The sequence below is a fragment of the Myotis brandtii genome, unplaced genomic scaffold, assembly GCF_000412655.1.
Source record: "Myotis brandtii unplaced genomic scaffold, ASM41265v1 scaffold165, whole genome shotgun sequence".
Lineage (NCBI taxonomy): Eukaryota > Metazoa > Chordata > Mammalia > Chiroptera > Vespertilionidae > Myotis > Myotis brandtii.
The window spans coordinates 3,398,835-3,423,122 of NW_005356042.1; the positions used below are offsets into that span (position 1 = coordinate 3,398,835).

At 45.0% G+C, this 24,288-nt stretch overlaps 1 protein-coding gene across 11 annotated transcripts in view; it reads right to left on the reverse strand.

Moving 5' to 3' along the window:
- Nucleotides 1-24,288, reverse strand: part of SPG7 (spastic paraplegia 7 (pure and complicated autosomal recessive)) — a 42,214-nt gene that overhangs the window by 5,687 nt on the left and 12,239 nt on the right. For 4 of the 11 annotated variants that reach the window (XM_014536629.1, XM_014536628.1, XM_005862488.2 and 1 more), the window contains exons 6-14: nt 22,877-22,979; nt 20,732-20,857; nt 20,269-20,431; nt 19,533-19,706; nt 8,254-8,378; nt 7,200-7,302; nt 5,482-5,592; nt 3,113-3,228; nt 554-710 (exon numbers count right to left, since the gene is read on the reverse strand). In XM_014536629.1, the coding sequence (XP_014392115.1) occupies nt 554-710; nt 3,113-3,228; nt 5,482-5,592; nt 7,200-7,302; nt 8,254-8,378; nt 19,533-19,706; nt 20,269-20,431; nt 20,732-20,857; nt 22,877-22,979 (1,178 nt within the window). Of the gene's footprint in view, nt 1-321; nt 360-553; nt 754-3,112; nt 3,229-5,481; nt 5,593-7,199; nt 7,303-8,253; nt 8,379-19,532; nt 19,707-20,268; nt 20,432-20,731; nt 20,858-22,876; nt 22,980-24,288 lie in introns of those variants that run through there. The other 7 variants (XM_005862489.2, XM_014536635.1, XR_001361329.1 and 4 more) reach the window with 5 other exon arrangements.

Sequence of the window (24,288 nt, forward strand, 5' to 3'; positions counted from 1 at the left end):
GGATGTGCCCGCAACCAAGAGGTACATGCTTGACCAGAATCGAACCTGGGACCTTTCAGTCCGCAGGCCGATGCTCTATCCACTGAGCCAAACCAGTCAGGGCCGTAACAAATTATTTTAAAAGTCTTGCTTAGTTTCAAATCTCCTTTCACCATAGCTCATCTTTAAAAAACACTTAATGAACCCAGCCGGCGTGGCTCATTGGTTGAGTGTCAACCTATGAACCAAGGGGTCATGGTTCGATTCCCAGTCAGGGCACATGCCTTGGTTGTGGGCTCGATCCCCAGTGTGGGGTGTGCAGGATGCAGCCGATCAATGGTTCTCTCTCATCATTGATGTTTTTCTCTCTCCCTTCCTCTCTGAAATAAAAAAAAAAAAATTTTAAAAAATTGTTTTAAACAAAAACACACTTAATGAGATTTAAAGGATATTTGCAACCTACTATTCAAATCCTTTCATCAGATATACTTCCCCTATCCCGCCCCCCATGCAGAGGGATAATGGATGTAAAAGCACTGTAAGAACTCCAGACCCTGCAGGGCCAACTCCTCACCAGTAGTGACCTTATTGAAGGAGATGGCCTCCGACACGCGACCACCGAGGGCCATGCACATCCTCTCAAACAGCTGCTCCTTGGTGAAGAGGTGCTGATCTCTTGGGAGCATCTGAGCAAAGCCCAGTGCAGCGTTTGTCCGAGGTGCAATGGAGACCTGCAGAACGTCAGGTGGCCTGAGTTAGCAGGCAGGATGTGGGCTTTAAATATGAAGGTGAGAAATATGAGATCTTTAATCAGAGGGTTTCAAAGCTGTTAAGCAAATCTGCACTATCCCCATTTTTATAAAAAGCTAGTATCATTAAAGAGAATGACTCACACATTGTGGGTGTGTCTCCTTGTACATTACTAGGTATATATGAAGTAAAGAACCGCCAAGACAGGAGCTCTTAGGTGAAGCAACCAGGAAGTGCAGGGACCAAGGCCACCAAGGAACCACCCACCCCCACCCCTGCACCATGGCCTTCTGACCATGAGGTTATGTGGGGGACAAGGAAAGTAACCTTGCCTTAGCCTCCTCACTGGCCAACACCAGGTGTGTGTACAGCTCCAGCAGGACAAGGCCTGCTCCTGAGCAACAAGGAGAGACTTGGGTTGCAGGTGTCATTTCTGAGGGTTACGGCAGCAAGAAAACCACCTCACAGTAGCCGGAAAATTGAAAGGGGAAACTTAAAATCCAACACTAAATTAAACTACAATTAAAAAGGCTGGAAATAACAACCAAACAGCAATGAGAACTTATCTTTCCCTAGCAAAGTATGAGCTCTCGAGGGAGTTTTTCTCATTATGACTAGTTTATGTCTTTCAGCCATCTAATAAAGCAAAGATTCTGAAAAGAGTTCATTTTAGTGATATATGCATCATTGTGAATCTTTCTGCATTAATATTTATTTTGTTGATATATATATATATTTTTTTTAGTTTTTATAAGAATTTATTTGAGCCAAAATGACAACAATGCTGGGAAGCAAGATCTCAAATGCTCCCTATTTTGTTGATATTGCATTAAAATATTTATGAGATAAAACATCAAAGGTGAGAGAGAATCACTGATTGGCTGCCTCCTGCATGCCCCACACTGGGGATTGAGCCTGCAACCCTAGCATGTGCCCTGACCGGAACTCGAACCATGACCTCCTGGTTCATGTCGATGCTCAACCACTGAGCCACGCTGGCCAGGCTTAAAATATTTAACTTGAATACTGAATATTTTAGTGTCCCATAAATATCACACTATAGGTAACTGTCCCACCTGCCTCACCCTGGACCCAGCCCCAATCACCTACTTCAGTGACTGCTGCATCCACTTATCTCTGTCACAAAACACTAGAGTCTAGTGACTAGACTCAGCCCTCCAATGAGCATATAAAAGGAACTGGCCTGGTCAGAAGGACATAATCAAACATTCCCAGACTAACAATCTACTTTGTGGCCCCAGCTGGGTACCTCAGCTGCTTAGAGCATCGCCCCAATAGTTCAAGATTGCAGGTTCGATCCCCAGTCAGGGCACATACAAGAAGCAATAAACAAGCCTGCCAGGCATGGCTCAGGGAATGACCGTTGACCTATGAACCAGGAGGTCACGGTTCGATTCCTGGTCAGGGCACATGCCCAGCTTGTGGGCTCGATCCCCAGCGTGGGGTGTGCAGGAGGTAGCTAATCAATGATTCTCTCTTATCACTGATGTTTCTATTTCTCTCTCTCTTCCTCTCTGAAATCAATTTTAAAAAAAGCAACCAATGAATGCATAAATAAGTGGAACAACAAATCAATGTTTCTCTCTCAAATCAATAAAAAATAATAAAACAAAGAAACAATCTACACTGCTACAATTAACATCACTGAGTGTCTAACATTAATCACTCACATACCAGGCTGGCAATTGCTACATTGTTCCCGTGTTTGGGTCTTAGGGAACTGCAATGTAGCTCTTTCCTTGCTGGTGGAACCAAACCAGCTGTGCAGGCTCCCAGTGACTCCACTTGCTTTGGTGGAGGGTACAATTACAATCCATGCCCTCATCTTTACAGACTGGGCACCTGCATCCCAAACACTTACATTTTCCTTAATGGTCATTCAAGGATCTCATGGTCACAAATCGACATCTTTTGGGAGAACTGTCAAATTTTCATCTAACTCACAAATGTCTAGAAGAATAGTGTTTTTAAAAAAGTGTACTCAACTCACTTCTTTTTACAATTCGGAATCATTAGATCCACATGTTAGAGCTGATAGTAAACCTGACGGTTCTTAATTCCAAGAGTGACTATAGATGGAAAGCAAGACCCCAAATAGTCATGTGGATTTCAAATGGTCATGCCCATAACTGGACCCAACTGGTTTAGAGGTCAGACCTCTTCCTACCCTATGATTCCAAGGTGAGGGGTCCTGCACAGTCACCTTCCACCTGTTCCCACCCAGGTCAACCTCAGGCTGTGCTTTCTCTTCACCAAGCACAAACAAGTGGTGCTCCCAAAGTCAGCTTTGTTCAAGGGCCAGTTGGGTGCCCAGCCTCCACGACCCCAGACCCTCCCTGGCTCCCACTCTCCGACACCCTACCTTCATCACAGCCTCAGTGTGCTCCAGCAGCCAGCCAACCAAAGCATGGCCTGACTCATGAAATGCAACAACCTTCTGCTCTTCCTTTGAGAGGATCTTGCTCTTTTTGGCCGTCCCTGAAAGAATGCCCAGGACTCTGAGTTTAGGCCCACGGATAATCCTGTGTAAGCATGCAGAAACCTTCCTTGCTCGGCCTTACAAGTTGTTTACCATGTTGTTGTGAGATCCTCATGGGATGGTCACCTTCTGTGTTTCTGCCCCAAGCTGACCCCATCCACAGCTATTACTCCAATTCAAAGGGAAACTCATTAGGTATGAGAGGTGTTGGAGGGGGGCATGTTTGTTCTCACTTCCATAAATGTTGGAATAATTCAAACAGCTCCTGCAGGCTTCCTGGGTGGGGCTGCAGGGCTGACAGAATTAGTATGGGATCCACTCCAAATTCTAGGTTTGTTGGCTTTTCTCCCAGAGCTGGCAGGGATAACTGCAGCCTCTGTGATTCTACAGTTCTTTCACCCTTAGTAGTTGACTACCTCCTGTCTTGGTGACTTTACCTTACATTTCAGCTATTCAAATTATTGCTAAGATTTCATTCACTGTCCCAAGTTTTCCAAACATCCTTAAGTTTCCATTTTATGCAAGCTCTAGGTTCAGGGTATTTATTATATCATGCTACTAGGATCATCCTCCACATTTACCATAAGGCTGTAAATTCTTTCTAAGATGCACTGGCTGTGGCAGACAAATCATTTCAACCAGAGCTGATTATATGAGCCTCTAAACATGATATCACAGCCCCACAAGATGGACTTTACCTGAACACAAATGTGTTCCAGCTCAGGCAGTCCACACCAAAGTAAGGACAAGAGAGCTGTTCTTGTTCTAAGCACTGCACACAGGGGAGGGAGGATGTGGGGGACAGTATTCTATTAGTATTTTCTTTGGTCTTTCCTGCTTTGATATTACTATAAGTTTATCAATTTCCATGTAAAAATAAATGGCTTATACAAAACCAAAATTTAGAGTAAGAAACAACAACTATAGTTCCCTCTATTCACACAAGTTTGCTTCTTTCCCAAGCTGCAGCCTGAAAACCTGGTGGCATTTGTCCTAGATTTTAACTCAAACTGAGGGTGATGGGAACACGCTTCTTGTAGGGACAGCTACGACAGAGGGCTCACTACCTACATGCAGAGCCTGTGCTTCTCAAACATCTGTAGGAAGGACCAGTTTCCCTTTTTCAAATTCTCAGTGTCTTGGACTAGTACTTCTGTTCTCAACCCTGTTCAAGGACAAGATGTACTACTCATGTCTGGATGTTGCCACATGGAGTTATGAAAGCTTCTAGATGCTTTCTCTCATTTTCAGTCCTACTCTCCTCATACAAGTCCACAGATCCCACTTTAAGCAGCAATGGTTAAGCACTGACAGAAACACCTCAGCCCCTCACTACCCAAACACCTCTCCCATTCATGTCCCAAGCAGAGCACAGGAATAGCAGAGACAGAGTTGACCAGCAGAGCACAGCCCTCAGCAGATATTCATTCCCTCTGTCCTTGGGCAGCAGCAGTGCAGACCCCTGATGACATGCACAGTGGCCTGTCCATTTGCAGTTGGCTCTCAGGCACCACATGATGGCTAACGGGCTGAGCCCCACTCACATTTGGGTTTGCAAGATCCTTTTATACTTCTACTAGAGGCTCGGTGCATGGATTCGTGCACCGGTGGGGTCCCTCAGTCTGGCCTGCACCCTCTCACAATCTGGGACCCCTCGGGGGATGTTGGAGAGCCAGTTTCGACGCAATCCCCGCAGGCAGGCTGAGGGAACCCACCAGTGCACGAATCCGTGCACCAAGCCTCTAGTATGCATATAAGATCTTTGGTTAATCTCTTCCCGCCCTCCCCCCAGCAGCAACCAAAGCCACGGCCGATTCCGTGAGGGATCAGGCTCCCTCTTCCCTCCTCTGGGTCCGGGGTGCAGGTAAGCAGATTTGGGGCCAACAGTGCCCCAGCAGCAACCTAACCCATGGCCGATTCTGCAAGGAATTGGGCTCCCTCCTCTACTAGTCAGAGTGTGTGCCCCCTGATGGTCATTGTGCATCATAGCTACTGGGCAAATGGTCAAACGGTTGGACAGTCGCTTAGGCTTTTATATATATAGATTTGAAGAGTGTCTGCTGTTATGCAAATTTGCAGTATTTTAAGTCATAGTGTCAAGCCCTGAATTATAAAAAATACAAATACTTTATGTATTTTCCTCTTGTCCAATAATTCCTTGCTGATAAGGTCCACCATGTGACATCTAAGCTTGACCTATTCCCTCCACCCCCACCCTCCCTGAGTTCACTTTTGGCATTTGTGCCTCATACCTGCAATGACACGCTCCACAGCATACTCAAAGTTAAACGTGTGAACAGATGTGTGCCCTTCTCGTGCAGCATGCAGAGCAGCCTCATTACAGATGTTGGCGATGTCAGCACCTGTCAGCAAAACAAGGAAAGGCGGGGGTATTGGTTCTGCTCCCTCAGGGATGGAGAGGAGGAAAGGAAAGGAGACTTGCACAAATAAATGAAAAGGGGTCAAGGGGTAAGGCATGATAAGGGCTGTGAGCCAGTGCTCCAGCTCTACTGGACCCAAAGAACCACCTCTTCACATCCTCTTTCAGTCTTTCTGCCTTCTCCAGTGCTTTACTACACAACTGCTATCAGCATGCTTCCATGTACCATCTGGTGTTTTATTCCACCTAATAATTCATATGTGCACTGATGGATAAAAAATTAGCCCTGGCCAGGTGCTCAGTGGGTTGGAGCTTCGTCCTGTACACGAAAAAGGCTGCAGGTTTGTTTCCCGGTCAGGACACATACCAATGTTGTGGGTTCAATCCCTGGTCCAGGGAGCATACTGGAGGCAACTGATGGCTATTTCTCTCTTACATAGATGTTTCTCTTTCTCTCCCCCTTCCTCTCTCTTTAAAAATTAATAAAAACACATCTTTGGATGAAGATTAAAAACAAACAGCCCTGCCCTAACCGGTTTGGCTCAGTGGATAGAGCGTCAGCCTGCGGACTGAAGGGTCCCGGGTTCAATTCCGGTCAAGGGCATGTACCTTGGTTGCGGGCACATCCCCAATAAGGGGTGTGCAGGAGGCAGCTGATCGATGTTTCTCTCTCATCGATGTTTCTAACTCTCTATCCCGCTCCCTTCCTCTCTGTAAAAAAATCAATAAAATATATTTAAACAAACAAACAAAAAAACAGCCCTGCTGGTGTGGCTCATCATCCCATGTACCAAAAGGTCACTGGTTCGATCCCAGTCAGGGCATATGCCGGGGTTGTGGGCTTAATCCCCAGTAGGGGACGTACAGGAGACAGCTGATGTATGTTTCTACCTCTCCTGCTCCCTTCCTCTCTCTCCAAAATCAATTAAAAAACAAATGAACAAAAAAAGTAATGGGGCTTCCTGCCTTAAAAAAAAAAAAAAAAATTAAAGGCTCTCTAGTATCCGAAAGATTCTAGTTAAGAAATTCAAAAGGAAAAAGTACATTGCCCTTTAAAATGAGAGCCTTATAGAAAAAAGATCCTTTTAAATTTAATTTTATGAGTTTAATTGAGCCAAACTGATGACAAATGCTGGGAAGCAAAATGTTCCCCCAAAATTCTTGATTCGTGATATCTGCGTCTACAATTAAAACTGAGACGGTGAGGGAGAGCAGTGACAAGGCCTAGCCATGGCAGCAGCTGGTGGGAGCAGCAGAATCTCACGATCTGAGCTGGACAGGAACTGAACAGCCTGTGTGGGGAGCCCTAAAGGCGGAACTTCTAGGACTGCCCACAGTGGGGACACACACATGGGGCAGTCTAAATGCAGGCAACAGGACCACTATTGGGTTTTCCACCACTTGGGGAGGAGAAGTAAATGTTGTGCAATTCTTCTATCACCTGCCTGCTCTGTGTACACAACCTCACTCTCAACCATGCTGTGCTGCCCAGAGAAGGGAATGGAGGGTACCCGGGGCAAGCCTGCACTCACATGCAGGAAAGACCACCTGCCCTCTGCCCTCAGGACCAATAAGAACCGGCTCCCATACCGCTGAACCCCGGCGTGAGCTCTGCCAGACGCTGGGAGTAAAAGCTGCTGGCCTGCGTCAGCTTCAGGCTCTTCAGATGCTGCTCAAAAATCTCGCGCCTTTCCTACCAAAGACAGGGGAGAAGGACATAAGTGTGGGTCAGCACGTCTGCCACACAGATAGGAGCCACTAGGAAGTCACTCTCCGGAGTTTCTTCATCATTAATCACAACCATAGTTTGTGAATCCAATTTAGAGCTGCAAGCAGCCTTACAAAATGAAAAGAGAAAAAAAGGGAAACAGAACAGAATATAAAACGCATCAAAATAAGTTATTTTGTGGAGCCTTTGATTCATGCATATGTAAAACTATGTAAATGTTTCCTACAGTCAGGAAGATGGACAGCCACTCCTCTAGAAGCTGTCAGAGGGTAGCCTCACTCCACTTCTTAGACTGAGTAGCAGTTTGAGAAGAGAAATCAGAATGAGCACTGGGTGTGCCATAAGCCACACCCCTGTGTCCCCTGTGTGTACCTACAGAAACAGTAACCAACTAACCAATTGTTAGGTTCACCCTCCAAACCTTGTCCCTACCCATAGTGGTCTCCACCACACATGTGATCCTTTTATCACTGCATGCTGGATTCCTGCTCCCTCAGGGGCCACCACAAAGGCCTGGCTACACAGAGGTGGACATCCAACCAGAGGCCTGATATGGAGGTTGGTGGGGCCAAGAGGTACAGATCTCCCACCCCTTCCCAACGTGCTTTCAGGGCAGCTGCAGAGCTCATGTTCCACAACCATATGGCATCAAGGACTTGAGCTGGTCAGGATGAGAATTCTGAGGCTCTCCAAAAAATATGCTACAAAACTCAACTGAAACATGTCAATTCAACCCCAGATACTTAAGGATAAAGGGAAAAACAATGTGGGTAAAAAAAAAAAAGAAAGAAAGAAAGAAAAAAAGCTGCAAAACCATGAGAAGAGTGGTGAGCCAAAGAAAATCTGGAGAGACAAGCACCAGAGGGAATAAACAACTGCATCTGGCCAAGGAGGGCAGCCTCAGGCCACACTGACCTGCAGTGTGGGGAGGTCGATGAAGACGTGTCGGTCCAGTCGGCCTGGTCTCAGCAGAGCATTGTCCAAAATGTCAGCTCGGTTGGTAGATGCCAGGACGATGACATGGTCAGTGGTGCCCATTCCTGAGAGACAGACAGCGGCCTTTATGGTAGGGGTTCCCAACACTGTGGCCTTCCCCCTGGGGTCTTAGACACAGGACAGATTTCCTGCCAGGGTCCACGAGAGAGGTCTACAAGCACCGACCCAGGATTGATCCTTCCCCGCGAGCTTTCTACCAAAATCATCACAAGAGCAAGAACTTGCTGGATTTACTTCCCCAGAGGCAGAACCGCAGGTGGGAACCTGGGCTCTGCTGTCCACAGCCATCCTCTAGGTTCACAAAGCACTCATGGAGGGAACTGCTAACAGGGTGGACCCTGGGAGCAAGGGTCCTCCTCTTATGCTTCATCACTGCATTTCCTTGAGCCAAAGTGACCACCACAGAGAATTCTGGAATATTCTACCTCTAACACTTGGTCTGAGGGTCTGGGTTTTCTGCCCCACTTTTCTCACATGAGAATTTAAAAGCAAGTCTAGAAACCGTCCCAATGAATGCATTGGATGGTATGAATAACTTATTTTTAATTTGAGTCACATGATATTTCTCTGAATGTAGAGAAATACATTCAGAGCATTTAAGGTTCAGAACTTTGGGTTGACTTTAAAATAACAAACTGGGGCTCCCCCTGGCACGGCTTAGTGGTTGACTGTAGACCTATGAACCAGGAGGTCACGGTTTGATTCTGGTCAGGGCACACGCTTGGGTTGCAGGCTCAATCCCCAGTGTAAGGTGTGCAGGAGGCAGGCAATCAATGATTCTCTCTCATCATTGATGTTCCTATTTCTCTCTCCCTTCCTCTCTGAAACCAATACAAATATGTTTTAAAAAATAACACTCTGGCCCTAACTGGTTTGGCTCAGTGGATAGAGCATCGGCCTGCGGACTGAAGGGTCCCAGGTTCGATTCCGGTCAAGGGCATGTTCCTTGGTTGTGGGCACATCGCCAGCAGGGGGTGTGCAGGAGGCAGCTGGTCGATGTTTCTCTCACATCGATGTTTCTAACTCTCTATCCCTCTCCCTTCCTCTCTGTGAAATATCAATAAAATATATTTTAAAAAAAATAACACTCTGGGAAGAAGAAAAAGAGAGGGAGGTGTGCATGGACTAGGGCTGGACAAGCACAGACAATACTGAAGATGACCTGAGACATGGGGGCTCACTGCACACTTTTGCTTTTGTGGATGTTTGAAAAGTTCCATAATATAAAGTTTAAAAAATAAAGATGCCATGACCTAACTTTTCCTAACTTGAAAAAACTCTAATAAATTGACATGGACAAATACAATTTTAAACCACCATAAAGTCTTTTAACAAAAGTAAAATTCAGCCCTGACCGGTTTGGCTCACTGGATAGAGCGTCGGCCTGGGGACTGAAGGGTCCCAGGTTCGATGCCGGTCAGAGGCATGTACCTTGGTTGCGGGCACATTCCCGGTGGGGGGTGTGCAGGAGGCAGCTGATCGATGCTTCTCTCTCATCGATGTTTCTGACTCTCTGTCCCTCTCCCTTCTTCTCTGTAAAAAATCAATAAAATATATTAAAAAAGTAAAATTCAGAAGAAATATCGCAGAATTAAACCCTGAGAGCATGTCAGGCACTGCCACCTCAAGGAAGATTGTCGTTCACTCCACTCCAGGATCCCATGACAATGTGAGGGACCCAGCCAAATGCACCAGCTCAGGGAAGGCAGCCACCTGAGGAGCCAACACCCATGTCTCTGAAAAGCAGCTACCACAACAGCCCAAACCACATGCCATCTTAAGAAAATCACTCCACAACTTCAAAGAAACATCTCCCAGATATGCGACATCACTCTCATCTGCACTGTGGAGTGCGGTAAGCCAGGAAGCCACGATGAGTCCAGTCCTGTTCATGTGCCAAGAGTGGAGAATGCAGAAAGGTATACACTTCACTGAGGCAAAGATGATGTCTTTAAATCACTCTGACTTGTGAAACAAATTTAGAAACAAGAGCAAGCCCTACCTGGTTTGGCTCAGTGGATAGAGCATCTGCCTGTGGACTGAAGGGTCCTGGGTTTGATTACGGTCATGGGCACATGCCTGGGTTGTGGGCTACATCCCCATTAGGGGATGTGCAGGAGGCAGTCAATAAATGATTCTCTCTCATCATTGATGTTTCTATCTCTCTCTCCCTCTTCCTTTCTCTCTGAAATCAATAAAAAAAAATTAAAAAAAAAAAAAAGAGCAAGCACTACCCAAAAATGTGACAAATCAACTTCTCTGCTCCATTTGCTCATACTCCCATTTAAGGAAAAGTGAAACACTGACATGGAAAATGAGAAGCGACAGGAGGGAGGCAATCTGGCCAGATGCAGCTTCACTCCCCGAGAGACTCCTCAGTGCCAGGGGGACCCCAAGCAACTCATTCCAGAGTGCTATTTGGGAAGACCTGCCAGGGCTCACCACACATATTTCTGAAATCTCTTTCTTCCACAGGTCAAGGTTGTAAATACAGAAATCTGAAGTTATACACACAGGAAAAAAGTGTTGAAAAATAGCAGGAAGAGTGGCTGTAGAAGAAAAACAACCGCAAGGCAAGGGTGGACGCCATGTCAGTGAGCTCCAAGCAAAAATGGAAGTAGTGACACTCAAAGCTCTGCCATCACCCAGCTGGTGTGGCTCAGTGGTTGAGCCAGGAGGTTATGGTTCGATTCCCGGTCAGGGCACATTGATGGGTTATGGGCTCAATCCCAAGTAGGGGCCATGCAGAAGGCAGCTGATTGATGATTCTCTCATCATTGATGTTTCTATCTCGCTCTCCCTCTCCCATCCTCTCTCTGAAAATCAATAAAAACATACTTAAATAAATATATAAATAAATAAAGCTCTGTCATCACAAGTTACCTTGACCTCCCTGCATAGCGGACCTCTCAGTCCTGGGCCTGGTCATATGGACCTCAGGGTGCAGATCTCCTAGGGTTCCATTTTTGAAACTTTATATTTTGATGACCCTGGCCGGGTAGCTCAGTTGGTTAGAGCATCATCCTGATATGCCAACATTGCAGGTTCGGTCCCCGGTCTGGGCACATACAAGAACCAACCAATGAATGCATAAATAAGTGAAACAACAAATCAATCTCTCTCTCTAAAATAATTTTTTTTTTAAAAGAAACTTTATATTTTGACATAGTTGTTAGATACACAGCAAATTGCAAAAATAGTGTAGAGAAGTCCTCCACCCCAGTTTCCCAGTGGCGTGTTGAGTAACTACCGAGCAATGTCAAAACCAGGAAACCCACATTGCACAGTCCACAGGCCTTATTCAACATCAACTGTCGTATATGCATTTGTTTCTCTGTGTGCACCTCATTCTCTGCAATATTATCATACGAGATTCCTATAACCTCCACCTTGACTCAGGTAGATTCCACCATCATGAAGACCTTCCTTTACAGTCACACCCCCTCATCGGCCACCTTTCTGACCCCTAGTAACCACTAATCTGTTCTCCACCTTTAGAATTTTGTCATTTTGACATTCTCATATAAATTGAATCCTATAATACGTATCATTTAGAGGCTGGCTTTTTTTCATTCAGCATACTTTCCTTGAGATCCATCCAAGCAGCTTTGTATAAGGACAGTTAGGTTTCTTTTGTAATTCTTTTTTTTTTTTTTTTTTTTTATGAAGAGAGGAAGGAAGAGAGAGAGGAAAAAACATCGAAACATCGATATGATAGAGATACATCGATCGGTTGCCTCCCATACATGCCCCATCCAGGGATCAAACCACTGACTATGTATGTGCCCTGACCGGGAATCAATCCTGAAACCTTGCCCATCCAGCTTGGATCAGTGGTTGAGCATCGACCTATGAACTAGAAGGTCACGGTTTGAATCCCGGTCAGGGCACATGCCCAGGTTGCAGGCTCAATCCCCAGTGTGGAGCATGCAGGAGGCAGCCGATCAATGATTCTTTCTCATCATTGATGTTTCTATCTCTCTCTCTCCCTTCCTTTCTGAAACCAATAAAATAATATATATATTTTTTGGTTAATCCTCACCCGAGGATATTTTTCCATTGATTTTTAGGGAGAGAGGAAGAGAGAGGAGAAAGATAGAAACATCGATGTGAGAGAAACACATCGATTAGTTGCCTCCTGCATGAGACCTGACCAGGGCCCGGGCCGGGAAGGAGTCTGCAACCGAGGTATATGCCCTTGACCAGAATCGAACTCAGGACCCTTTAGCCCATAGGCCGACGCTCTATCCACTGAACCAAACTGGCTAGGGCAATAAAAATATATTTCAAAAACAACAACAACCTGAAACCTTTTGGTGAGCAGGACAATGCTCCAACCAACTGAGCCACCCGGACAGGGCCAGTTTGTTTCTTTTGATTGCTGCATGGAAACCATGATAAGGACATAGCAGAGTTTAACTATGCACCCACTAAAGGACATCCGGGTTGTTTTCAGTTTTCAGCTATTACAAAAATGTGAACATTGCTGCACAGGTGTTTTGTGTAAACTTTTCTCTAGAAAGAGCAACCAGGGGTGTGTCCTATGGTAAGTCTATGTTTAATTTTTTTAGAAACTATTTCCCAGAGAGGATACATATTTCACATTCCCACAGGCAGTGTAGAAGATGCAATTCCTTCACATCTTCACAAGCATCTGGTGTTGCCATGTTTTTTACTCTAACTATCCTATTATGTGAGTATTCCTATCAAAATCTCAGCAGGACTACTTGGTAGATAAGAACAGCTTATTCTAAAAGTTATAGGAAAAGGCAAAGGAAGGAGAAGCACTTCAAAACTGTTGGACAAGAGCAAAGTGGGAGGACTCCTCCATCTGGGCAGCTCAGTGAAGAAGGCTGTATGTTGTGGTATAGCACAGATTTAGACTTAGAGACCAACGCAGACCAGTATGCCCAGGAACAGACATTCCTAAATATGCCAGCTGAGCTCTGATGAAGGTGCAAAAGCAATTCAGTGGAGGAAGCAGTATTTTAAAGAGTGCTGGAGCAACCAGACACCCATGAGCAGAAAATAAACCAGGACCAAAACTTCACAACTTATACAAGTATTAATGCAAAAGGAGCCCTATGTTAATATGGAGAAGGCGAGCCCTGGCCGGCGTGGCTCAGTGGTTGAGCATCGACCTATGAACCAAGAGGTCACCAGTTCGATTCCTGGTCAGGGTACATGCCCAGGTTGTGGGCTCAATCCCAAGTGGGGGGTGTACAGGAGGCAGTCGATTGATGATGTTTCTCTCTCTCTCCCTCTCCCTCTCCCCCCCACCCCCCCCGCCAAAACCAATAAAAACATAAAATAAGAGGGAGAGGAGGGACACGTATCTGGGCTGTAAGTTTGATTCCGGGCCCTGGTTGGGGTTCTTGCAGGACTCAACCAATCAATATGCCTCTCTCACATAGATGTTTCTCTCTCTCTCTCCCCTTCCCTCCCTCTCTCTTTAAAAATCAATGGAAAAAACATCCTCGGGTGAGGATTAATAAAAACAAAATGGAAAGGCCATATGCACAGTAACTGGGGTTTTCCAATGACTCCAAGCAGAATCAGAGTTTATGTTCTCCCACACTTTCTAATACAGAGTTCGGACAAACACAGCTAGCGCAGAGGGCACTCAGTGCAAAGCCTTCTTTCTGCCAATCAAACTATAAAGAGGTGAGCCCTAGCTGGTTTGGCCCAGTGGATAGAGCGTGGGACTGCAGACTGAAGGGTTCCAGGTTCAATTACGGTCAAGGGCACATGCCTGGGTTGTAGGTTTGATCCCCAGTAGGGGGCATGTAGGAGGCAGCCGACCAATGATTCTCTCTCATCATTGATGTTTCTATCTCTCTCTCCCTCCCCCTTCCTATCTGAAATCAATAAAAATATATTAAAAAATAAGCAACTATAAAGCAGTGACAGCCTACAGTTTGCTCAGCTGGGCCCACTGCTCTTAGATGCAGTTGCCATTCCCACATAAGTCTGGCAGTCCTGCAGGGTGTACTGTGCCTGACCCATGAGATGAAGACTTCTCTTCCTCAGTGAGCTTTTCCCACTACCGGCATAGCATCTGCTCCACACTCTGTACTTCAATGAATAGAAAGGAGTAACAAAGTCTCTTCAGAAACAGCTGAAGGGCTGAGAATGCTCAGTTGTGTCTGTGCACACAGGGACTTGTTTGCTACTGGCCTAGCCCAACAAGAGGACTTCAGTCAGGGATTCTGGGCATGAGCAAATCCAGGGGCGGAAGCAGCTCTTTTCATGGCAGCACAGAGAGGTTCAGCTCAAAGGAAGATGCCATCTGGTAAATGCTTCCTGGTGGGCTCAAGCCTGCCCAGAAAGGTGGTCTCTGTCTTCATTGCAAAAAGCAATATAAGCAGAAAGACACAGATGTGCAGTGCTTCCCATGACCCAGAGTGCTCAGTCACAGTGAGAGTCAGTGGGAGTCCCTGCAAAATCACCAGGAATGAAACTCTCACACTCAGAAGTGTGCAGAACCACAAGTGAGGTCATGAACTTTAACATCATTGTAACCTCAGAAAACCATGGCTCAGAGGAGAGGACCGGTGGGAAGCCCACAGCATCCTTCCACAGTCCATGAGCACACCTGGGGTCCAAGGCTTGGACAGCCATCTGACAAACATGGACATCACTGCATCCAGCAGGGCAGTGAGACTTGGTGACAAATTGGGTTTGGACAGCCAACTAATCATCTTTGTCCACTCAGTATCACAAAGATTATTCATTCTTTTAAAGAGACAACCAGCCCTAGCTGGTTTGCTCAGTGGATAGAGCATCGGCCTGCAGACTGAAGAGTCCCGGGTTTGATGCAGGTCAAGGGCACATGCCCGGGTTGCGGACTCGATCCCCAGTAGCAAAAGGCAGCCAATCAATGATTCTCTCTCATCATTGATGTTTCTCTCTCTCTCTATTTCTCCCTTGCTCTCTGAAATAAATAAAAATATTTTTTAAAAAATAAAAAGAGTCCTAACCGGTTTGGCTCAGTGGATAGAGTGTCGGCCTGCGGACTCAGGGGTCCCAGGTTCGATTCCGGTCAAGGGCATGTACCTTAGTTGTGGGCACACATCCAGTGGGGAGTGTGTGCAGGAGGCAGCTGATCGATGTTTCTAACTCTCTATTCCTCTCCCTTCCTGTCTGTAAAGAATCAATAAAATATTTAAAAAATTAAAAAATAAAATAAAAAGACAACCAGAAGTTGAACCATCACATGCACAGTGATGGGTCCCAGCCTGGTCTGTCACAGCTGACAGCAGACCTTAGGCTTCGGTACCCTCAGGCCTGGCCCATCTCCACCATCTGCCCACCTGGCCCATCAATGGACAGAACCAGAGGTGTTTTTCATATTCCTTCAGAGGGAAATGGACAGAAATGGAGGGATAGAGGGAAAGAAAGGGAAAGAGAGAGGAAGAGAAACACCGATTTGATGTTCCACTTATTTATGCATTCATTGTTTGAGTCTTGTACATGCCCTGACCAGCAACCTTGGCATATTGGACAACACTCTAACCAACTGAATTACCCAGCCAGGGCAGACACCAAATTTTTAAAAAATGGATATATATATTTTTAAACATATTTTTATTGATTTCAGAGAGAAAGGGAGAGGGAGAGATAGAAACATCAATGATGAGAGAGAATCATTGATTGGCTGCCTCCTGCATGCTCCTACTGGGATAGAGCCTGCAACCAGGGCAAGTGCCCTAACTGGGAAATGAACTGTGACCTCCCGGTTCATAGGTTGACCCTCAACCACTGTACAACACTAGGCGGGCAAATTTTTCAACTATAAAATAGTGCCTCATTTAAAAAGCAGATCTCAATTGCCACAGCTAGGCAGTGGGTGGAGGAAGAGTCAGAGCGGGTCTGGCATACAGGACTCCAGGGTAGGGGGTCCCTGGAACCTAGCCTGGAAAGTACTCTTGAAGAGCCCCTATCTTTGAGGGTGTGTCTCTCGACAACTCACTCTACTAACATCTCTAAAGACACCCAGGTCTTGCCCTGCCTGTTGTGGCTCAGTTTGTTGGGCATTGTCCTGTGCACGAAACAGTCACCAGTTCAATTCCAAGTCAGAGCACATGCTCAGGTTGCAGATCAATTGCCCATAGGGGGCATGCAGTAGGCAGCTGATTGATGTTTCTCTCTGAATTGATGTTTTTCTCTCTTTCCCTAAAACCAACAAAAACAGCCCTGGCCAGTTTGGCTCACTGGTTGGAGTGTCAGCCTGCAGACTGAGGGGTCACGGGTTTGATTCTGGTCAATGACGCATGTCTGGGTTACAGGCTCTATCCCCGACCACAGGCGGGAGGCACCAATTGATGTGTCTCTCTCTCTGTCTCTCCCTCTCCCTTCTACTCTCTCTAAAAAAAAAAACCAATGGGAAAAATATCCCAGGATAAAGATTAACAAAAATAAAATAGAATAAACAAAAACATATTAAAAACATAAAAAGACACCGAGTTCTTTGGAAAATTCCTTCTAAGGAAAGCTTGCTCTTCATGTGGAAGATAGCTCTTCTGATCTTGATTGTTTGTGTCTACAAGGTAGCACCAGCGAGGACCATTCTTACAGTGTAACACAGCCCTTTCCTAAGCTTTGTTAGAAATTATACCTTAATTTTAAAACTGGAGAGCTTGCAGAGCTTATAAAATGCTTCCACATGCATCAGTCCATCTGACCTGCTCAACAATGTGTGTGGAAAGGCCTTGCCATGCCCGCTGGAGGCCATCTCACTCAGAATCTCAGCACCAGGGACGAGGCATAGCAATGCCACCTGCAGTGAGTTACACCAAGACTGCTGTGTTGTTCCTGTCAAAAATGCTTGACTCAACCTATTTCTGAGGACACAGAACAGCATCCTTAAATGAAACTGGTCTATAAAAGTGTCTTGGCGCCCTAACCGGGTTGGCTCAATGGATAGAGCATCGGCCTGCGGACTCAAGGGTCCCCGGTTCGATTCCGGTCAAGGGCATGTACCTTGGTTGCAGGTACATACCCAGTAGGGAGTGTGCAGGAAGCAGCTTATCGATGTTTCTCTCTCATTGATGTTTCTAAGTCTCTATCCCTCTCCCTTCCTCTCTGTAAGAAATCAATAAAATATATATATTTTTAAAAAGTGTCTTGGCCACACATAAAAAAAGACAGAGAACTGGACCCAGGCTGGAAGAGACCAAAGAGACAGGACAACTAAATGTGCTATGTTGGCGCACTAAATCCTGGACCAGAAAAGGAATATCCATGGACACTTACAGCCTGGTAACAGCAATGTCAGCCTTCGAAAGCTTGGGGGAAGCTATAAAGGAACTCTTCTGACTGCTTTACAATACTTTTATAAGTCTGAGATTATTTTACTTCAAAATGAGAGGTTAAAAGAAAAGTTTTGCCCTTAGTCACATACAATCAAATTCAACTATCTGTATCCTAGACAACAGATATACATCCTAAATGGTAAGAAAACTTTAAAAGGGAAAATAAATACACAGATAAATAGTTCTCTTAGAACCAAAATACATTGAAAAAAAAGTGTCTCCCTCATCTACAATAGCTAAAATACAACTAGAATTCTGATTAAAGAAAAGCTAAAAATGGATCTTACACAGCTAGGACATGAAGAGATATTTGAATGCCCATTATTCACAATTGCCAGAAGTGTCCATCAACAGATGAATGGATAAACAAAATGTAGTCTATCTATACAATGGATTATTATTCAGTCTTTAAAAGGAAGGAAATTCTGCTCAGTGAAATAAGTCAGATACAACAGAATAAATACTATATGATTCCATTTATATGAAGTCCCTAGAATAGTTGAATTCACAGACAGAAGGTAGAAGGATGGGTGCCAGGGACTGGAAAAGGAGAATGGAGAGTTAGTGTTTAACAGGGACAGAGTTTCAGTTTAAGATGAGAAAGTTCTGGAGATGGATAATGGTGATGGTTGACCAACAATTAGAATGTACTTAATGCCACTGACCTGTATACAGAAAAATTGTTAAAATGGTAAATTTTATATTATATGCATCTTTCTCTACAATAAAAATAAACATACCATATCCATACACACAAACACAAAAAGAATATCTTATCAAAGTAGCTCAAAAGAAAACAATTCCATGTCACCTTTACTGGGTCATTTCCATTAAAAAATAAAAAAAGGGCCATAACTGGTTTGGCTCAGTGAATAGAGCATCAGCCTGTGGACTGAAGGGTCCCAGGTTCGATTCCAGTCAAGGGCATGTACCTTGGTTGTGGGCACATTCCCGGTAGGGAGTGTGCAGGAGGCAGCTGATTGATGTTTCTATCTCATTGATGTTTCTAACTCTCTATCCCTCTCCCCTCTGTAAAAAATCAATAAAATACATTTTAAAAAAATTAAATTAAATTAAAAAAGGAAAGAAAAAGAAATTGTGTGGAAGCCAGTCCAGAGGTCATTTTCAAGGGTGGCAAACAAAGAACCTCCCTCAGTGCAACAGACACATCAGTTTTCAAGTTGTCCTGCTCCACCCTCCATCTGGGTTACCCTTCAACCAGGACAGTATATAGAGACACATACAACAGCACAATCAATTAGGTCATTCAAGACTGAAAACATCATCATGGCCTGACCTGCCACTTGTATTCCTAATTGCTTTTCTTTTTTTTCTTTACTATTCTCCTGACTTTTTAAAATTAAAAACTTTGTTTCTTGAGGACAGCACCATGATGAATAGTTTTTAAGCTGACCTTGCTTCTAGCTTTTATCTGCTAAACAATGATTCTCTGTGTGCTGAGAGCACCATCACCTGTAACAGGTGTTGAGGTGGAGAAACAGTAGAGACCAACGACTGGAGAAAAAGAAAATGCCTATGAGCATAAGTGTAAGGTTCTGGGATAACAAACATAAGCAGCATGATCCACCTATAAAAGGACTATTTTTTTAAAAAAATATATTTTATTGATTTTTTACAGAGAGGAAGGGAGAGGGATAGAGAGTTAGAAACATCGATCAGCTGCCTCCTGCACACCCCCCCCCCCAACTGGGGACATGCCCGCAACCAAGGTACATGCCCTTGACGGGAATCAAACCTGGGACCCTTGAGTCCGTAGGCCGATGCTCTATCCACTGAGCCAAACCGGTTAGAGCTAGAAAAGGACTATTTTGAAAGAGGTGAAACCCTTCTCCCCTCACAGAAGCAGCGGAGGAGAGTGCTCACCATCCATTTCCACTAGAAGCTGGTTGAGGGTCTGCTCCTCCTCTGTGTTGGAGAAGCCAGACATGGTGGTGGAGCGCTTCTTGCCCACGGCGTCAATCTCGTCAATGTAGACAATGCAGGGGGCCCGGGCGCGGGCCTCCTTGAAGAGGCTCCGCACACGGGCAGCGCCAAGGCCTGAAGGGACACAGAGGATCAGGAAGCGGACAGGTAATGGGAGATGAACCCTACTCTTGGGTCAGGGGCCAAAGGTGCTCAGCAAGGATGGTGGAATCTCAGCAAGCATCCACTCATGCAAAGAAAACGAGTGGAGGTCACCCTAGAGCAGTGGTTCTCAACCTGTGGGTCGTGACCACTGGGAAAACACATACAGCATATCAGATATTTACATTATGATTCATAACAGTAGCAAAATTACAGTTATGAAGTAGCAACGAAAATAATTTTATGGTTGGGGGTCACCGCAACATGAGAAACTGTATTAAAGGGTCGCGGCATTAGGAAGGTTGAGAACCACTGCAGAGGATGCTCACCCTCCTGAACCACAAGCTTTAAAGAACATCATCACCCAATTCTATATATAAATACAATGTTTCCCATAAATCAGGTTTCGTTTTTCCTTCTCTATTCCCCCCATTTCCTCATTAATTCAGTAACTTAAGGGAGAACGTGTGAAAGGAGGGCCATCATGAACAAGTAGTCAGGCGAGCCTGTTTGTAGCCCCCCAAGCAATGCTTACCTCCAATGACCTCCACAAACTCTGGGCCAGCCATCGCCAAGAAGGGCACCTGGGCCTCTGTCGCCACGGCCTTGGCCAGCAGGGTCTTTCCACAGCCAGGAGGTCCAAGCAAAAGCGCACCCTTTGGAACTTTGGCACCAAGTTGAAGGAAGCGCTCTGGGCTCTAGAAATAATGTGACACAACAGATTTTTCTAACTTAATTTTCAAGAAACTGATCCCTTGAAGGTCAATTCATGTGTTGACATGAATCAGCAATGGTGCACATGGTTCTGGGAAAAGCCAGTGTCCCAGAGGCTCTGGGTACGATCAGTGATCGGCTATCAGCCCTTCTGCTGATCAAAACTGTGCATTTAGCTTGTATAGTGCATGTTGTCCCCCACCTCAGCACGGAGAGCTCACCACGCAGCACACACATCTGATCAATGTAGTTCTCACCATCTCCTGTTCAGAACCTGTGCTTACCTTCAGATAATCCACAAACTCTTTGACCTCCAGTTTGGCTTCATGCATCCCTGCCACATCCTTGAAGCTGACTCCCTTCCCCGTCTTGCCATCCACAATTGTGAAACGAGCCATTCTAAGCTGATTCTGGGTAGAAAGAACAAAAGGCAGCGAGCTGTGCACTCCCAGAGCTAGAAGATGAGTGCTTCAGTGCTGGCTCCACCTGTGCTGCCCCTTTGTCCCCACCACCCATTTCTGGAGGATCTCATGGAACCCTCCTCCTACCACCCAGAAGGACCAGCCCACACCCTCTCCACTCATGCAGACAGATGGCAGTTAAGGTCATATTTCAGACATACAAGGGGAAATGTTTATTTTACATCATTTACTGTAAGAAAGCTCTCTAGCATCTAGCAATTTGCCTTAAAAAAATAAAACCAGCCCAGCCAGGCGTGCCTCAGTAGCTGAGCATTGACCTGTGAACCAGGTCACAGTTCCATTCCCAGTCAGGACACATGCTCAGGTTGCCGGCTCGATCCCAGTGTGGGGCATGCAGGAGGCAGCTGATCAATGATTCTCTCTCATCATTGATGTTTCTATCTCTCTCTCTCCCTCTCCTTTCCTCTCTGAAATCCATAAAAATATATTAAAAAATAAAATAAAACCCAAAACTCCCACACACAAATTAGGTAATTTAACAATGTCTTTTTTTTTAAATCCTCACCTGAGGACATTTTTCCATTGATTTTTAGAGAGTGGAAAAGAGAGGGAAAGACAGAGAGAAAAATCGATATGAGAGAAACACATCGATTAGTTGTCTCCTGCACACGCCCTGACCAGGGCCAGGGCTGAGAGGAGCCTGCAACCAAGGTACATGCCCTTGACTAGAATCAAACCCGGGACCCTTCGGTCTGCAGGCCAATGCTCTATCCACTGAGCCAAACTGGCTAGGGCTTAACAATCTTTTGCATTATTTTATATTCCATATGACTTTCCCACTACCGTGTAAATTTTTTTCTGATTGTAAAAGTAATGTAAATGCTGATGATGTATTATAGAATTTTACACCTGAAACCTATATAATTTTATTAACCAATGTCACCCCAATAAATTCAATTAAAAATTTAAAAAGTAATATAATAACACTCAATTCTGGGGAGTTTTGGTATAAATGTTAATAGGTAAATTTCTGGAGAGCAATCTGGCAGGATAGCTAAAGGTCTTAGAAAGATGTGTAAACTTCAGCCAATCTACTTTAGTAAGGTACATGAGGCAAATAATTAGGCACTCAAAAGATGCATGTGCATAGAATTCGTCAGAGTATTTTTTAAATACAACAACAACAAAAAAATATAGCCATAAATATGCAAGAATTATCAAATTGGTTGAGCAAAATATGGCACATCCCCACGAGACACCATGCTGCTATTAAAAGTAAGGCTGTTGGGGACCCTTTCCCCCTCCCTACGTGGGAGTTCATTCTGTGGGACTCTTTCCTCTCCCCATGTGGGAGTCTGTACTTGTTCTTCAATAAATCTCCACCTTTGAAAAAAAAAAAAAAGTAAGGCTGTTAAGTCTTGAGCTACAGACATAGGAATGTGGTCCTAGTCTAAGTGGAAACTAGGAGGTGACACTCTGTGTCCCTGATACAGGGCCCCTCCTGGTACCTCCTTGTCACAGATCCTAGGGAGGAAGCAGGAGATGCCTTCTGCAGACTTTGCCCCCACTCCCTGGCCCCTCTGATGGGGGTGGGAAATGAATGTTATGACGAATGCCATAACAACAGAATATTTTTAAAGTGTATTATGGATGTTCTTTTAAAGACAACCTTTAAAATTTCTTAGTGTAGCCAGTAGGGAAACCAAAAACAGTCATGCCCAGCTAATGTTGAAAACCGGAGAATAAGCTGTCCTATAAACTCCCTTGACTCAGCCATCCAACAAGTCAAGGAAAAGGGCCCTCAGGTAAAAGTGGTTACTGTACACCCTCCAGTCAGCCAAACAGAAGGAAAGATGAACTGCCAAATTAAGGGTCCAGGCTGGCCTCTGCAACAGGTTCATTTTCACTGTACACTTATTCTGTTGTTTATGGGAAACGCATTCAGCCAGAACAAACACACAAATCCTAACACTGCAAGTTCAATGAGATGTGATTTGTGCAACTTACAAAAGCACTGAATCCTCCTTCCCTTCCTGTCATTCCAGTCAAACGAAAAACATACCACAGGATGGCCAAGCCCACCGCTGTCATTCCCAAGGCGTAGAGGGCACTAGTGCAAGAAAGAGAGGCAGTTACAGGCTCAGAAGTGGCAGCCAGGCAGCTAACAGTCACGCTTTATAAAGTCAGGGACCAGGGACCACGGACATTTCAAAGATGAGAAGAGCTACCCCTCCCTCTAGAGCAACATGTAGAACAAATGGTTGTGAAAATGGGTTTCCTTGTCCAGTTCTCACCAATTACCCTCTTTCATAAAGTTTTTCCAGTGTCAGATGGAGTGTAGAAACTCTAGAGATACAGTATATATAACCTTGGCATGAAGCCATAATAGCTGATGCCACACACTCATTCTATTATGTAGAGCAGCGGTTCTCGAACGACCCTTTCACAGGGGTCGCCTAAGACCACCGGAAAACACCTATATAATTACATATTGTTTTTGTGACTAATCACTATGCTTTAATTATGTTCAATTTGTAACAATGAAAATACATCCTGCATATCAGATATTTACATTACGATTCATAACAGTAGCAAAATTACAGTTATGAAGTAGCAACGAAAATAATTTTATGGTTGGGGGTCACCACAACATGAGGAACTATATTAAAGGGTCACAGCATTAAGAAGGTTGAGAACCACTGATCTAGAGCCTTGTGATAATTAACAAACCAACCAGAGCAGGTTTTCACATTCGATAAATTTCATTTTCAAAAGTAGGCCATTAAATCAGTGGATAAGGCGTCAGCCTGTGGACTGAAGGATCCTGGGTTCGATTCCTGTCAGGGGCACATGCCCAGGTTGCAGGCTTGATCCCCAGAAGGGGATGTACAGGAGGCAGCGGATCGATGATTTTCTCTCATCGTTGATGTTTCTCTCTCCCACACCCTTCCACTCTCTGAAATCAATAAAAGTATATTTAAAAAAAAAAGTAGGTTGTTAATTTTGGTTAGTAAGGCAGGATAAGCCTAGAACAAATAGTACACCCTGGGATGTCAACCCTCCACGTGAAGAGGGGAAGCCACCCATCTACCCTGTACCCCTATTATACCTATAGTAAACCAGAGGCGCAGCCTCAGAGCCCTGAGCCTTCAGGAGCCAGTAGGTTATAGAATTTAAAGGCACAGATCATTTCACAGATGTGCTTGCCAGTCATGTCCATGAGCCAACAGTAAATCTCTCTGTACATGGCCTTCAGCCACTGTTAGTCCCAGCATATAGTTAGAGCCCCCCTGACTGTGCTGATTGATCTGCTCCTACTAAAGAGTCTTCTGGCCTATAGCCTACAGTCTCTATTTCTCTTTGCAACACTGAATCAAGAATTTCTGCTGGTTATATGTGTTTTTCCCCTTTCTATTCCA